This window comes from Rattus norvegicus, chromosome 4, assembly GCF_021556685.1.
Source record: "Rattus norvegicus strain SHRSP/BbbUtx chromosome 4, alternate assembly SHRSP_T2T, whole genome shotgun sequence".
NCBI lineage: Eukaryota > Metazoa > Chordata > Mammalia > Rodentia > Muridae > Rattus > Rattus norvegicus.
Window position 1 is genome coordinate 158,022,211 of NC_141537.1, and position 17,761 is coordinate 158,039,971.

The window sequence follows — 17,761 nt, forward strand, 5'->3', positions numbered from 1 at the left end:
AACATACGTATAAACACACAACTGAACACATGCTAGATCTAGTAGACGGTTTCATGTGTGTCAGCTCATTCATGGAGCACAGAGCTGACGTCCATTAAATATGTAAAACTGTAGGGTACCTGAGCCACAAGGATCCCAACAACGATGCCCAGCTGGTTTAGCGTGCCAAATGCACCCCGTAGGGCAGTGGGAGACACCTCTCCAATGTACATCGGCACAAAGCCCGTGCACAGACCACAGAAGATGCCAATAATCAGGCGGCCCAGGATCAGCATTTCAACCGACTCCGCTATCTTGGCGAAGCCCATAAGGCAACCCCCAAGGATGGCAATCAGGTTGACTAGAAGCATGGAGTTGCGTCTGCAAGGTTAAAGACAAAGTGGTTAGAAACACAAGAAAGTCCTTGTCTTTCCTCATCCTTCCGCTCTTCTGAGGCCTCTGTAGCTTTTTTTTTTTTTTTTGAAACTTTTTTTTTTTTTTTTGGAGCTGGGGACCGAACCCAGGGCCTTGCACTTGCTAGGCAAGCGCTCTACCACTGAGCTAAATCAAATCCCCAACCCAACCTCTGTAGCTTTAAATCTCTCTCCCTTTTGCTGCTGTGGATTTGAGGGGACCACCTCAACACTGTACTATACCTCAGGGCTTCTTTTTATTTAAAAAAAAAAAAAAAAAAAAAAGCACTGCGTTGTGTGTCCAGGTGCCAGTGTGCTACGAAGCATAAGTGGTGCTCAGAGGACAACTTTGAGGCCGGCTGGAGCTAGTTCTCTCTCCACTTTTCCGTGGATTCCAAGGTCTCCCCTCATCTGGCGTCATAACACATGCTTCTCCGCACTGAGCTACCGTTCGAGCCCCATTTTCTCACATTTCATTATAGAACTCATACTGCCAAGATGGTAGGAGATTTAGGGCAACATCAGCTGTATCAGTAGTTAAGGGCTAATTAGTACTAGTAGTTAGTTACTGAAAACTGCTGTGACTAATGCTTTACAAGCTAAGGTGGCACCAAAGTCACTGACACAGCTTAGAGACAGAAAGACTAGCCCCAAGAATCGTCAGCGGCTGAGGCAGGCTGAGGCAGGCCGAGGCACCTCGGAATTCTGGCAGTTAAAAAGGTCCCATCGTGCAGCCCCGGTCAGCCCCACACCCAGATCCACCTGCTTGGCCCCCTGAGCACCACCAGGCTTGTGCACCTTTGCCCTTTGCTCCAATAGACCAATAAGTTATAAGGGGAGCTGGGAAAAACGATACATGGTTCTCATCCCTAGAGGCCCACTTAATTGGCTTTTAGTATGATGTATCACTGGGCTTCCTAAAAGTCCCCCTAGGGAATCCTAAGTGTGCAGTCAAGGTGCACAAATACCATAAGAGGGAAAAAAATAATTTAAAAATCTTGGGTAAAAAAAAAAAAAGTTATGACAGGTTGTGGTCCCAGCACTCGGGAGGCAGAGGCAGATTTATTTCCGAGTTCAAGGACAGCCATGGCTACACAGAGAAGACTTGTCTCAAAAATACAAAAAACAAAACCCCCCAAAACAAAACATGAAAACAAACAAAAAAAACTCCAAACCCCTCCTCCTCCACTTTCTTCCTTGATGTGGTTCTTTGTCTATAGGAAAAAAAAGTCAGGGACTCTGAGTCAAGAGAGACCAGATGGTCTCAAATCAAATAAGACACACAGCTGGCATGGTGGCCCAAGCACACAGTCCTCGAACCCCGGAGACTAGGGCTCAGGCATAGGGATCATGGGCTGGGGCCAGCCTGAGTGGAAGGAAAGAACCTGTCTCCATGAGTTAAGCAGTTATCTTTTTTTTTTTTCTTTAAGATTTATTTATTTTATGTATGTGAGTACACTGTAGCTGTCTTCAGACACACCAGAAGAGGGCATCAGATCCCATTACAGATGGTTGTGAGCCACCATTTGGTTCCTGGGATTTGAACTCAAGACCTCTGGAAAAAGTCAGCGTTCTTAACCTGATTCCATCACCAGTCATTTCTGAAAATATATGATCCTTAAGACATTTTATTATTTCAATCAATTTCTCTTTGGGGAGGGAAATCGAGTTATTTAGCCATTGTTCACGTTTTTTCCACAAGGCAAGGACTACAAAAAGTATTTGTTTTATAAAACAATGAAAAAACTTCCAAGATACCTCCAAAAATATTCAGAAATGAACATAACTTCTGGCTGGGTGCCATGGCACCCAGGAAGCAGAGGCAGGCGGTTGGACCTCTGATAGAGACCAGCCTGGTCTACACAGTTAGCCAGTGGCTCTGCCTCAGAGAGGGGAAAGAAGCAACCTGACCTTAAAAGAAGTTTAAGAAACTCCATAGCTGACCCCACTCTAGCAAGATTAATGTAGCCTAGGAACTAAAATGGGAACTTTGGAAACAAGGGCTCACACAGCAGGTCTCTAGGCTAGGCGGGCTAGCTTTCTCTGAGTATAAATCAATATATTTGCACGAGTTCCATGCTGTGTCCCACGTAACCAGTACATTCCTTGCCCAGTGTGTGACCAGTACCTGCCAAAGCGGTTGACAAAGAGTCCGACAGAAAAAGAGCCAATCATGCCCCCAACGGAGAAGATGGCCACACATAACGACCAGAGCGTGGTCAGCAGCCCCTCGCTTGGTAGGTCTTCCAACCGCTCTTCCAACGTGTAGTTAAGAAAGTCCTTAATGATCTGCATGAGAAAATGCACAGTGAGGACAGACCATTAAATCTGGATGAGGCTAAAAATTCGAGGATGGGTTCTTCAGAGGACAGGAACAGGAGGGAGGAGAGGCACGTGCTTGGAAAAGGGCATCACCCTAAATATCCAGTAGGTGGCAGCACAGATGTTCGAAGGGGCACCCCACCCAGTCCCGACTTCCCACATTCTTAGTAATCCCTGAGGAATAATATAGGAAATGGATCACAACTTGGTGAGAGGGCAGAGCTTCTTCTGCAGTATACTAGCCCTCCCCCATCTTAACCAGGCATCTTAAAGTTGCAATCCTACTTAAAAATAAGTTTGGTATTCCTTTTCATCCAGGTCCCCTCCCGACACTCACTGTCTCAGGCGCATTGATGACTCCGGTGTTGTAGCCAAACTGGAAAGAACCGATTGTGGCAACAGTAACAGCGAACACCAGAGATGGGGTCACCTAGAGAGAAGACAAGGGGAAATAGCTCAGAAACTTAGACTAGTGACTTTCTTCCTCTTTCCAGTGATGCCTGGTTGGCGTCCATCTTAAGGCGCTCCTCCGGCCTTTGCTTAGAATGCCAGGATTTCAGGCACATTTGGAGAGAAAGACCTCATGAGGAATTTAAGTCAATTCTTTTGGCCTGGTCTACATAGCTAGTACCAGGCCAGCCAGGTTACACTATGAGACCCTGTTTAAAAAAAAAAAAATCACCAGCCGGGCCAGGGTAGTGCACAACTGTAATCTCGGCACTCACGAGACCAACACCATAGGAACTTGAGTTCAAAGTCTGCCTGAACTCAATTTCTCTAAAGAAAAGGCGTCCAAAAGCCTCACCAGATAGGAACAGGTACCTGACTGCACTAGGGAACAGTAAATGCAGGGTGTGGTGGCTCATGCCCACGATACCAGGCTGAAGCAGGAGGATAGAGGATAGGAGGAGTTCATGGCCTGCCTGGGCTACCATGAGACCTTGTCTCAAAACATAACAGACTCAACCCCCCAAAGCATAGAGGGCAGGGCCAGACTCCATGTGGTTCAGCACGTCTCACAGACTGTGGAGGCCAGAGCAGCCGCAACAGCATGGTGACTGGGATGCTCAACCCCCCACCCCCTAACCCCCAGTCCCCGGGCAAACACCATGAATTCCTGCTTTCTCTCCTCTCCCACCACCCACTTCTACTTTCAGTCATTTTCCCCTCCTCTGAGACAAGGTTCCACACTCTGTATCCTAAACTAAGCTCAAATTCAGCTCCTCAAGTGTTAGATCATAAGTGTGAGCTGCTGTGCCCAGATTTTATTTTTTTCGTATCTCTAGACTACCCAACCTTCCAGCAACATCCTGGGCCCTCTTGAGAGTCTTCCTGTTCTCTAAATATGGTACTATTCTCCACCCGGCTGGGCAAAGTAGAGTGCCTGCTTATTTTGAACACAATATTAGGAGCCATTTTTAGCGGAGCAGAATCAGGAAGACAGCTCTCTCACCTTGCTGGGAAATCACTCAAGTGGGCAAGGCAACTCAAAACTGGAGTCTGAGGCCGAGCTCTTTGACTTGCCACAACCTCTTAAGGTCACTCGGGTGGCAGGCTGGGAGCGTCTACCAGGGAGCTGACCTTCCCAGAAGCTTCCCACCCTCCCGGTGGTAAGTGCTGTCCCTTCCAGGCGTTCTGTTAAAAGCCCTTCCTTGTAGTAAAAGCCTCTTTTCCAAAGATTCCCTCTTTTCTCCTGATTTTTTTTCACGGTCTCTTAATTTACTTTATTTGCAAGTTAATCTTCATGGAAATGCCCTTTCCCTTAGAAATACTGCGTCCTCCGCCCACACTAACAGACACATCCTGCACTCACAACCACAGTAAGGACAATTGGACTTCCCTCTCCACAGTACCGGAGATCCCAAGGACCGATGGCTGGATGCCGAACTGCAAACCCAAGCCAACCCCAGGTCTTCTCAAGGTCTAATGCTTTCCCAAGCCTTCCAGCTGGCTCCGAGACCCACTGCTCATCCCCGCGGCCAAGTCCCTGCCCTCTTCGCTCTCATCTCAGCTACCTCAAACACACCCGAGAGGCAAACAGCTTAAGTGACTTTCACATGACAGCAAGGTGTCGGGAAGGATCCTCATCAGGTATTGGGATGCCTGGAACTGTAACACTAGTACCGACTGCTGGAGCTGATCTGAAAAGGCCTCCGTTTGGATGGCGCGGTGACTTAGGAGAAACCGGAGCGTGGCCGTCCGCACCAAGACCTGTCTCGGTGAGGACCCCAAACCAGCAAAAAGAAACAGCCAGCTCTTACCTTCGCTGTCCCCATGGTCCCAACCTAGCTCTCAAGTCTTAAGGTAGATCTAGAGGTATCCAGCCAATGTCTTTCCTCCGCAGCAAGTTTCCTTCAGGTCCTCAGCAGCGGCTCTCAGAAGGATTGAGGACCATCATCACAAGCCGGAGCCCAGCCTACCTATTTATAATCTCTGCAAGGGGTGGAGCCAGCAGCCCACTCCAATCTTTAACCTATAACCTCTGGAATTCAGTGACCTCTGTTATCTGATCTTCACCGCTCCACCCCCCAGGGCCCTCGTCTTTGCAGGCAATCAACCGCCATCACCCCTCCTGCTTTTTACCACATCCTCCCCGTGGTTTTTTTTTTTTCCCCCCTCAAAGCGCTTCCAAATTCCTTCCCTTTTTCAAGAGCCGACAACCTTTTTGTTTCACAGAAAAAATTACTAAAAAAAGTTTGGAGGGCGGGCAAATTTGAAGGCGTTCGGAGGGGATAATCTATGTAAGGCAGATTTGAGTGAGTGCTGCTTTAAAGCCATCCCAGGAGCAGAAAGCAGAAGATTTAGAATGCGTTTTCCTTATAGGCTGGGTGTGCCCGTTTTGAAGGAGGGAAAGGCAAGGCAGCTCAAGAAAACTTATCCGGGTGTGAAGGCAGAATTGGATGATTGGAGCCTGACCAACGCTCCCAGAAGAATAATCAAGTGAGGCACACAGTGCCAATTCCTCACCACAGCATGTGCCACCCCACCCGTCGTCAATTCTGCCACTCTCACCTCTGTTTTGAGGTTAACAGCATCTAGAAACACAATAAATACCAAATTCAACTTCCAGATATTTGCTGAGTGCACACCTCTCAAGAGAAAAAGAAAAGAGGTGGTGTGGAGGCGTAGCGCAGGGAGTGGTATAGATAGCATTTGCTTAGGCTCTAGGTGAAACGCCCACGACAATCTAGGGCAACTGATTGTAACGTAAGGAATGTTTGCTAAAATACTATTAGCTGTAGGTTGTGTGTTTCTCGAAAGACAAACTTGAGACGAATATCTGACTACCACATTGTACAAGAAACCTCAAAAATTAGGTAGGTGAAATGAGAGCTTGGAGAGGCCAGTGACGGCCTGCAGGAGGCAGGCGCGATTTCAGGTGAGTTCCAGAGTGGAGCAGCAGCTGAGCATGTGACAAACCCGTGAGACCCAGGCTCTCTGCTCTGTCTGACTCCTGGTGGGGGGAGGAGAGGCCACCCCTCCCCCGAAGGGTGGGTTGGTGTAGGCACGAGGAAGGAAAGGCATCTTGGCCAAAGATGGGCTGAACTGAAGCAAGCCTGGTCCCTCTCTCCTTAAATGAGGGTCTTTCCCAATACGGATGCTTGCTGAGAAAACTGAGGTGGAGTGAACCGAGAAACCTGTGGCTGCACCCCGCTCGGTTTTTTTCTTTCCTAGAAGCACTGAGTGGGAAGCCCCGTTTAATTACCACAGCAACTGAATTTAGCAACCAAAGGAATAACAATGTCCCAAGGCTAGTGCCAGCCAGTGGAAATGGTGTCCAAGCCACTTGGTGTAACACTCCATTTTTTTTGTAGCCACGTTAGAAATAATGAAGGTTGTCAAGGTGACTCAGCAGGTAAGGGCACTTGCTACCAAGTCTGGCGACCTGAGTTCCATCCCAACCAAGTCCACAAAGGTGTCCACATTTTGTTTTTGTTTTGATTTTGTTTTGATTTTGAGACAGCGTTTCTATGTGTGGCCCTGGCTGTACTGGAACTTGTTCTGTAGACCAAGATCCGATGCCTTCTACCTTTCCGGGTACTGCACACACTTGGTGCACAGACAAACGTGTAGGCCAAACACCCACGATGCATAAAAAAATAGCGTTTTTTTTTTCTTTTTAAAAGGCACTCGGAGGGTGGAAGTGGGCCAGCGATCTGGGAAAGACAGATGCTCCAAAGCCAAAGATTAGTTCTGGAAGAGGCAATCTACCAGGAGGTAACGAAGAAGGCTCTGCTTGCAGCAATGTATGAGTTTGAAAGATTACAGCTGGAATTTAGCTGAATCCCGAGAATCTAAAATGTGCTAAACAAACCAATGCTCTCTGAAGCAGTAGCTCATCTGATGCTCAAGCCACGAAGCCTCATGCTACTGTGGTCTTAGCAGCAGAGTCCAAGACAGAGCAACACATTAGCTGTCGCTGAGTTGCTGTTACAGGTGCCGGGAGGCCTCGGTGCACTGTGGGAGCCGATGTGACTGGTTCCCTGGGGAGCATGGTGCATTATGGGAGTGGATGCCAATTGACTGAAAAGTCCAAGTCCCAGTGAGGGACAAAACACTCAACAGTGGCCTCGGGGCTGAGATGCAGTAACAACACCTCTCTACTGCCCGTCCTTAGATTGCTTGCAAGCTGAGTGTCAAAGGGCGGAAGCGTGAAGGGGACTTTAATAAATGTGCCCAGTCGGGAGCTAAGAGCAAAGCAGGTGTGCTTAGGAGAGAGGGAACAGTGGGAACAATAGCCCGCGACACTGGTCCCCAATGCACACACCTGCACAATGGGAGCCTCAGTCTGGCCTCCTGCTAGCTAACCTCTGTTGAGGTTTGCTAGTGTGACAACTTAGCCGAGGACAAAGGATCCTACAAAAGAGCGCTCAGGCCTGGGGAAGCACACACAGAAGACTGTGGTTGTGTTACGCCCGCTCAGACTCTGTGTTTTACATTCGTACTGGTCCTCACAAACAGTAACTTGCACGGGACCGTGTGTCTGATTTTAATCTTTCCCTAACCGGTGAGGTGTCCCATAACTCACTTTGAATCTGAAAACACTGTAAAAAAAAAAAAAAAAAAAAAAAAAAAAAAAAAAAAAAAAAAAAAAAGGCAGCAGCAGCCCTGGGGTGAAGAAAGGAAAAATCTGAGAAATGCAGTTTCTCCTGTTTACACTGCCTTTAAGCCATTCCTTACCGCGGCTGGTCCTAAAAACAGGATTCCAGCTCCGGGCTTCTCATCACTGTGGCTGATCTTGCCTGTCCCAAAGTCTCCAGGAGCAAATTCCAAAGTAGTGTTGACCCTAAGTTAAAATTCAAAGCCCAGCTATCTACTCAGAGATCTTCACTGGTGCCTCCTTAAGCCCTGGTTCAAAGCACCTTTGACTCAGACACGTGGGTCGCAGTTTAAAACATTCCAGCCGCGTTAACAGAAAACTAAAGCACGCACGCTCATTTTATTATATAATATTTAGCCCATCTGATGTGTCCCAAATTCTCTGTTTCACTTTGCTGTCTTTTTTTCTGTTTGCAGTGCTGGGGGTTCAACTCAGGGCTGAGCCACACCAGTCTCAGGTCTCAAAATTCTCAATATTAACCAACATAAAAATCATTAAGAACCTATTCTGTTATTTTTGTACCAGGCTTTCAGAATCCATTGTGCATGCATCTCATACTTACGTGCACCTCAGATGGAAGGCTCAATTTTCAGGTACCAAGACGAGATAACCTTTTTTTTTTTTTCCAATCCCCCCCCCCCCCATGCTGGGTACTGAACACAGGTCCTTTTGAATACATGGTAGGCATGTACTCTACTACTGAGCCGTATTCCCAGCCTGAACTGCTCTTTTAAAATGAAACTGTAAAAATAAATAAATAAATAAATAAATAAATAAAATGAAACTGTAATTTTGAACCCAATGACCCGAGTTCGATCACACACAAACACACCACCCACACGAGTGTGTCACCCCAAAGGTAAATAATTCAATGTGATGGTAATGCTAGTAGTAACAATTGTGTTACAAGAATGTTTTCCATTACTGGAGACACTCCACCCCCACCCCCAAGTCAGAGTCTCACTATGTATATGTAGCCTTGGCTGGCCTGGATTCCACAGGATTCCTCCTTAGTTGTAGGATTACATGTGTGCGTGCCCAGCCACTTCTCTTCTATACACTGCTTTAGGTTCTCCCACCAAACTGACTTTGAGTTTTTAACAATGAACGTAATGACTGAATGAACTTAAGAAGTCACTCGGTCGCAAACATCCGGCGACCATCAGAGGCTAGTACATCCTTTCAAACGGATCGACTCCCTGAGAAGCTGGGAGTGCAGAGGTGTGCTACCCCACGTTTTGGAGATGTTACCTCCTTTAGGAAGCCTATTTCTCCATCAGCTCTCCCTAATTCACTTTCCAAGCAGGGGACTTGGGGCCTTTTATCTGTCCTTAGTTACTTTACACAGTACTAGCATGTATGGATGGACTGCAAAGAGAACGAACAAGCAAGTTTATATAGCAGCCACCCAAGACTGTATGCACACAATTGGCTTGGCAACGTGTGGTGCAGCCGTGCTTCTGGGGCATCCCCACAGGTGAGGCTGGCTGAGGAGGTAGTGTCGTTACCCATATCAAAATATACCGGCTTTTCTTTAATTCTACATGTCGGCAGTGCTAGCTAGCAACGAAACGCTAGTGGTGCTCCTGGAAGACTCTGGTCCCACTCATCACATTCACAGTTAACAGGTTAAAGTCACCCTGTGCAGCGAAACCTATACAGAACACCAAAATCAACCAAGACTGCCCTGGAATTCTGCAAATTTAGCTACCGTATGCCATGGATGGATACGTGATTCTCCAAAGGTTCCTGTGCTAGACGCCAGGTCCAGGGTAGCCGTGCTAAAAGGAAGTAAAGCCTTTAAGCAGTAAGGTCTGGGCCAGCACTTTATTAGTGTGTGTGTATGTGCGTGTTTAAGTGTGTATGTAGGGGGTGCTCAGCACACACATCATTCATGGGTCAGAGGACAACTTTTGGGAGCCTGATGATTCTCTTTCTACAACGTGACCCCAGGAGCTGAACTCTGTTGTCAGGCTTGGAAGCAAGTGCCTTTATTCTCTGAGCCATGTCAAGAGCCCCTAAATCTCTTTCCAGGCTCTTTGCAGTCAGACAGCCGTATGCTTTCAGTCCTGGCTCTACGTGAATCAACGATCAAGTATTTTAGTATAGCAACAGAAAATGGACGGATCCCGTTAAACAGTGTTCTCGTCTCTGTGTCACGTTTTCAAGCTTAAATCCAAGTCCAGACCCGCAGAATGACTCTGTGGACAAAAGTCCTTAGTGTACAAGTTTCACGACATGATTCCCATTCCCAGAACCCCACAATGCCAAATGCTGGAGATGGCTTTGCGGCAAGAGTGGCTGCTGCTCCTCCAGAGGGCTGTAGTTCCGTTCCAGCACACACAGGACGCGGTTCACGGCTGCCTCTAACTCAGCTCCCCGGAGCATCTGTTATCTTCTGGTTTCGGCAGACACCCACGTGTGCACAGACACTCAGACACAGACAAACACAAATAAAACTAAGTCTCAAAAGAAAAAGCCAAATGCTATGGTTCACATCTGCAATCCTAGCACTCCTAAGTGAGATGGGAAGGGGACAAGAGGAGAATTGCCCGGAGGCTCAAGAGACAAGGCACCCCTAAGCGTGTAGAGCAGCGAAAGTCAAGGAGCCCCTGCCTCGACAGGGTGGAGAAGAGAAATCACTCCTGAAAGCCATCCTCTGGCCTCCATATGCACATCCATGCTCATACATACAACAACAATAAAACAGGACAAAACCAAGCTTCAGCCAAGCGTGGTGGCTCACTGGGTCCTCAAGAGCTTGGGTACAGAGGACAAAAACAGGACGAGACAAAGAGCAGGATGAAGTAAGGAGGGAAGACACCATGACACCCTCACCAGGTCACCATCATGATGCCTGCCTGGCTTGCTGAATACCAGATTTGAGAACAGAAGTAAGGGCAGTTTCTTAGCATTTTGTAGTAGACTTGGTAAAACATTTTGGTTTAATTTCTTTATAATACATGATTTTGTTTGTTTATTTGACACAGGGTCTCACTGTGTAGCTCAGGTTGTCCTGGAACTTACAATGTAGACCAGATTGAGCCTGAACTGACAAAGATCAACCTGCCTCTGCCTCTGCCTCTGCCTCTGCCTCCTCTGCCTCTGCCTCCTCTGCCTCTCTGCCTCCTCTGCCTCTGCCTCTGCCTCTCTGCCTCCTCTGCCTCTGCCTCTGCCTCTCTGCCTCCTCTGCCTCTGCCTCCTCTGCCTCTGCCTCTGCCTCCTCTGCCTCTGCCTCCTCTGCCTCTGCCTCCTCTGCCTCCTCTGCCTCTGCCTCTGCCTCTGCCTCCTCTGCCTCTGCCTCCTCTGCCTCCTCTGCCTCTGCCTCCTCTGCCTCTCTGCCTCCTCTGCCTCTGCCTCCTCTGCCTCTCTGCCTCCTCTGCCTCTGCCTCCTCTGCCTCTCTGCCTCCTCTGCCTCTGCCTCCTCTGCCTCTGCCTCCTCTGCCTCCTCTGCCTCCTCTGCCTCTGCCTCTCTGCCTCCTCTGCCTCTCTGCCTCTGCCTCCTCTGCCTCTGCCTCCTCTGCCTCCTCTGCCTCTGCCTCCTCTGCCTCTGCCTCCTCTGCCTCTGCCTCTGCCTCCTCTGCCTCTGCCTCTGCCTCCTCTGCCTCCTCTGCCTCCTCTGCCTCTGCCTCCTCTGCCTCTGCCTCCTCTGCCTCTGCCTCCTCTGCCTCTGCCTCTGCCTCTCTGCCTCCTCTGCCTCCTCTGCCTCTGCCTCTGCCTCCTCTGCCTCTGCCTCTGCCTCCTCTGCCTCTGCCTCTCTGCCTCCTCTGCCTCTCTGCCTCCTCTGCCTCTCTGCCTCCTCTGCCTCTCTGCCTCCTCTGCCTCTCTGCCTCCTCTGCCTCTGCCTCCTCTGCCTCTGCCTCTGCCTCTGCCTCCTCTGCCTCTGCCTCTGCCTCTGCCTCCTCTGCCTCCTCTGCCTCCTCTGCCTCCTCTGCCTCTGCCTCTGCCTCTGCCTCTGCCTCTGCCTCTGCCTCTGCCTCTGCCTCTGCCTCTGCTTCCAGTGCTGGGATGACAGGAATGCGCCACCAGGCCCTGCAGAAATCATTGAATCTGTACTTGTCACTCCATCTTTCCTGTACTAAGTCATCCACTGGAAGGGACCGCACACACCTCATGGGTGGGAGTGTTTGTCTCAGCACCGAGAAGTTCCAATGTGCTGACGAGACGGGTGGCCTTTCTGGCTTTTTATGATGCATGCTCCTGTGTGTTCATGACTGGTTGACTGGCTGGACAGTTATTCAAGCAGTAGGATTGACACGTGGGACATGTGGATACATGGATAGGCCTTTTGCAGTAAAAATGGTTGTGATTTGAAAGCAGTTTCTAAGTGTGTAAGTATCTGGCACATGAAACACTTTGATGGCTGTTGAATTTGTTAGAGATTCATGCTACAGAGAGCAACACACATACAGACACACATACACACACACACACACACAACACACACACACACACACACACACACACACACACACACACAGCACACAGACATACACACACAGCACGGGCTGTCTTCGAACCCACTGTGTAACTGGGCTCATTTTGAAACCTTGAACCTCTTGCCTCTACCTCCCCGTTCAGGAATTTCAGGTGTGCACCACCACATCCCTTGTTGTTTCTCCTTGCTGTAGTGGGTTGTAGGACTTTAAATCTGCCAGCTAGAGGTCTTTTCCTTGTTATTTTGGTTTTTCAAATCAGCACCTCAGTCTGTAGCTCTGGCTGTCCTAGAACTCACTCTGTAGACCAGACTAGACTCCAAGTCAGAGCGATCTGCCTGCCTCGGCTGCCCGGAGCTGAGATCAAATGTGTGTGCCACTGTCGCTGCCACCACCATCTGGCTTATAAATACCTCTTTTAAAAAGATCGGTTCTGTTAGTAAACTTTACAAAAGACAGACAGTACATTTTAAACTGATCTTCGAGTGGACCAGAGAAACGGTTTAGCAGTCAAGAGCACATTATTCTTGCCAAGGATCTGGGTTTGGTTCCCAGCACCCCTATAGTGGCTTAGAACCTGTAGATATTTATGGGGTGCACATATATACCTGAAGGCAAACACTCATGCACATAAAAGAAGTGATGGTAAGATAGTATTGTACTTAAATTGGCATTCCAGCTTATCATTAGGAATGAGGAGCTTGCCCCAGGGTTCTGCCTCAGAGAACATGGGCTTAGCATATGTTTACAATTGTGAGTTATCACTGACTACATTTTTCCCCATATGAATTAATAGGGGTTGGAGCACTCATGCTATGGAATGTGTGTAGAGGTCAGAGGACAATTCGGGAGTCTGTTCTCTCCTTTTACCATGCAAGGTCAGGTCTTCAATCTTAGTAGCAAGTGCCCCTGCCCACTGAGCCACCTCTTTGTTCCTGGACTAGGGCTGCCTTTTAATAGTTGGCAGAAGGGTTGGGGATTTAGCTCAGTGGTAGAGCGCTTGCCTAGCAAGCACAAGGCCCTGGGTTCGGTCCCCAGCACCGAAAAAAAGAAAAAAAAATAGTTGGCAGAATCAAACTGATTCTATCACACTATGGCATCACTATAACACACCAAAGTAAAATCTAGCCTAAACATCTCCAGAAAGAAAGATAAGATTGCCGGGCAATGATGGCATGAAACTTTAATCCCAGCAGTTGGAATGCAGAGGCAAGTGGATCTCTACGAGTTCGAGTTCGGGACCAGCCTGGTCTACAGAGTGAATTCCAGGACAATCAGGTCTACAAAGAGAAACTCGGGTCTCTAGGGGAAAAAGATAAGATTACTCAGACAGACAAAGGGAGATCTGAAAGAAAACAAAGGATGGTTCTCTGAGGGGGAAGTGGGCATTTTATCATAATGCAAATTAAAATCCATTACTTTTCGAAGACATCTCATTAGTGGTTTAACTTTCCTGCTGATCCCTTTCCCACTGTGCCCCAAGCTCCAGGAAATTAGCAGAACAAGAAACCTTTGGGTTGGCTTTCTTTCTTTTATTTATTTTTTTTTTCTTTTCTATTTTTCGGAGCTGGGGACCGAACCCAGGGCCTTGCGCTTGGTAGGCAAGCGCTCTACCACTGAGCTAAATCCCCAACCCCTCTTTTATTTTTTTTAAGATGTATTTATTAATTGTATATGAGTACACTGTCGCTATCTTCAGACACACCAGAAGAGGGCATCAGATCCCATTACAGATGGTTTTGAGCCACCATGTGGTTGCTGGGATTTGAACTCAGGACCTCTGGAAGAGCAGTCAGTGCTCTTAACCACCAAGTCATCTCTCCAGCCCTGGGTTGGCTTTCTAAAGACTCACTCAATGTTTTGTTTTTAACATTTTAAGGTATGAGAGAGAGAGAGAGAGAGAGAGAGAGAGAGAGAGAGAGAGAGTGTGTGTGTGTGTGTGTGTGTGTGTGTGTGTGTGTGTGTGTGTGTATGAATGTAGAGTGCCGATGTTCATCAAATTTCCTGGAACTTGAGTCATGTGGTGGAGAGCCACCTAACATCCTGGGAACTGAACAAGTCCTCTGCAGGACAGGACATTAACTTAGCTGTGGAACCCAAGTGCATCACGGGGTCTTGCTATCTAGTCCTGGATAGCATGGAATTTATTCTGTGTATCTATAGGGCTTGGCCTTGTAGCCATCCTCCTGCCTCTTCCTTTGCATTACTGAGATGCTTTCTGTAAATAGCGCTTCTCCTAGACTTAGTATTTTTTTAATCTCTATTAAATGTTATTTAATTACTTTGTTTGCATATACACATAGGTCCTAGAGACTGGAGTCAGGTCCTAGGGCACAGCAGCAAATGCCTTTACCTGCTGGGCACCCCACAGGCCAGACAGCCAGTGTTTATACTGAAGGCTATGATGCCCACCTGCGTAGGGTTACTAAAGGACTATGACAATACAAGTTAGAGAAAAAAACAAAGAACAGGTATTTGTTCAACCATCACTCTGGCTGTTTCTATGACACTATTTGGAATGAGATTTGATTTAAATCAGTGGCTTTGACTAGAACAGATTGTTCTCTACAATGTAAAACTCAGCTGGGCTTGAGGAAAACAGAGACTGGCCTTTCGGGAGCAAAAAGACTTGTACCAGCCAACCTGGGCACAGGTCTTCTGCTGGGTCTCCAGCCCGCTCACACACTGTTTACACAGCAGATGCACCAGCCCCTAGGACATTGTGATTAACTCACAGAACCTATTGGTCTGTCTGGAGAATGATAAACTAGTTCCAAGAAGTAGGGTGAGAATTTATAAAGGCCTATATGAATCTGTGGGTTCAAGGACAGCCAGGCCTACAGGGAGACCCTATCTTAAACACAAAACAAACAAACAATAACAAAAAATCCTACAAACGGCAATGGGAGAGATGAGGAAAAACTGTGGTAACATGGGAAAGCCAAGCTCACCTTGAAGACACTGTGGGTAGGAATATGGCGTTTAAGGTGATTCTGGGACAAGAGAGATGACTCAGTGGGTAAGGCCTCTTGTGGCTGCTCCTGATGGCCTGAGTCTGACTCCTGGGACATACGTGGTGGAATACAAGGGATTCCCACAGCCTTGTTCAAGTCCCACACATACACAGGTAAATGTAATAATAATAATAATAATAATAATAATAATAATAATAATTTAAAATGTATACACATATTTATGTCTATTTTAATAAAATGGTCCTGTCAAATTCTCAGGTAGAAATGGACAACAAGGGGTTGGGGATTTAGCTCAGTGGTAGAGCGCTTGCCTAGGAAGCGCAAGGCCCTGGGTTCGGTCCCCAATTCCGAAAAAAAGAACCAAAAAAAAAAAAATCATATTAATCATAATATTCCAGGGCAAAATGAAGAGTTTGGCAATCCAATTGGTTCCTCAGAGACCCACAAGCAGGTAGAGCACCTGGGTTCAGTAGCTCGTGGCTGTGTCTGTCTTGCAGACGGCTCACCTTCTCCATCATGCCGGATCTTGGGGATGGGGATAGGAATCCTCTAGGTGCTTGGGGAATTTTGTGACTCTTCCCTTGTCAGTCTGTTGAAACAACTTTCTGCTGTATTGGCAGATACTGTAATCTCGGTACTTGGGAGGTGGGCAGGAGGAGTTTTAGTTTAAGGCCAGATGGACCACACAGTAAGACCCCCTCCCCCCCATCCCAAAGGATTTTTAAAAATTTTTGTAAAAAGTTTACAGGTGCAGCCACAGATCTGACAAGCCATTAATTTAGCAGAATCCCCAAGTAAACTGGGCCACCCTGCGCCGGAAGGACTAGAGATGGGATAAGATGATGTGGGACCATCGATGTGAGAGCCAAAGTTAGTCCATTGATTATGGCTTCATCCCCCTAAATGAGTTCATTTGACCCAACTGCTTGATTGGATGAAGTCAGGAAATATGTCAGGATATATGCTTGGCCCCTGATTGGACTTGACAGAAAATATGGTGGCCCTGTGGTTTTTTTGTTTTATACCTCTACAGAACATGATCCTTGGCCATTGCCTGGGAACCTGAGAATGGAGCTGGCCAGAGTCCATCATCCTGGCCAGTACTTAATTAAAGTTTGTTTCAAATTTGGCTCAAAATTGTGGAATTGGTCTTTCTCTGGACTATGTCAAGATTAACATCAAATGTCTAGAATTCTACAGAAAGGGACAATAACACCCAAGGACAGACAAGGATGACTTCCAAAGTGACGTATGACTGGCCTTACCACCCCCACCACAGGCCCAGCTGGGCACAAAGGTCCATAGGGCAATGCTGTCTCCTCAGGTGCAGTGGGCCAGCAGCTCTAGGATAGCAGCCATTACAGAGAGCCAAGAGGATGATGCTTCTTTTGGTTTGAGGCTTTTTTCTTTGAAGGTTCCTGGGATTGAACCCAGGGCCTCACACATAGGTCAAATCATCTACCACTGAGCTCCACCCCGCCTCAGAGGGTCATCTTGACCCTTAACCCTAACAGAATATTAACTTCTTACCTATGTCATCAAAAGCACAGGGAGCTAAATAAAAAATGAACAAATGGCCTCCATCCAACTCAGTGACACTTCTATATCATAGGCGAAATCAGGGGTTGGGGATTTAGCTCAGTGGTAGAACACTTGCCTAGCAAGCACAAGGCCCTGGGTTCGGTCCTCGGCTCCAAAAAAAAAAAAAAGTCCAGAATAGAAGCTAGAGAGTTGTAGTGAATACTTTGTGAGTTCTAGGCCAGTCTAGTCTACAGAACAAGTTCCAGGACAGCCAGAGCTACCCAGAGAAAGCCCGTCTCAGAAACCAAAAAACTAAAAATTCCATAGCCTGATTTCAAAGCGAGGGTTACCCTACCCTCACCCTCCAAAAAAAGAAAGAAAAAAGAAAGGTAACTTTGTTTTCTATTTACATACCCACAAAAAATAAATAAATAAATGTGACTCAAGTTAGGCTTGTTAGCCCAAAACTTAATCCCAGCCCTTGTAAGATGGATGCAGGAGTTCAAGACCAGCCTGAGATAAATTCCAAGTTCAAGACCAGTTTGAGGTAAAAAAAAAGGAAGTTGGGGGTGGCGAGTGGTGCTGGAGTATGGCTCAGCACTTAAGACCATGACAGCTCGCAACTGTCTCTAACTGCAGTTCCAGATAATTTGACACTCTCTATGGCTTCAGGGGCACCAGGCCTGAACTCATACATACATGCAGACCAAACACTCAAACTTCTGGGCATGGTGGGGTCCATCTTTGATCCCAGCACTCTGAAGGAGCATCTGAGGCAGGAGGATATCTGAATTTGAGGCCAACCTGGTTTACATGCCAAGTTCCACACACACACTGGTGCACACATACATGTAGATAATAAATATGATTTTGAGTAGCCTTCTCAAATCTGTATGACATGGCTGAAAGTTGAGGGCTCTTTGCTAAGAGAACTAACACCTTCGTGGACATTCAGCTCCTCCGTGTTTCCACTCAGGTAAGGTCTATAAGGAGGTCCAATTCACAGGAACAGAA

General features: G+C 47.4%; 1 protein-coding gene across 6 annotated transcripts in view; it reads right to left on the reverse strand.

The window, feature by feature from the left end:
* The window catches only part of Slc2a3 (solute carrier family 2 member 3), a 66,758-nt gene that overhangs the window by 8,174 nt on the left and 40,823 nt on the right, over positions 1–17,761 (reverse strand). For 5 of the 6 annotated variants that reach the window (XM_087656138.1, XM_087656140.1, NM_001412552.1 and 2 more), the window contains 3 exon segments: positions 3,052–3,144; positions 2,521–2,681; positions 120–360 (listed from right to left, as the gene is read on the reverse strand). In XM_087656138.1, coding sequence (XP_087512264.1) covers positions 120–360; positions 2,521–2,681; positions 3,052–3,144 — 495 coding nt within the window. 6 annotated transcript variants of the gene reach the window in all.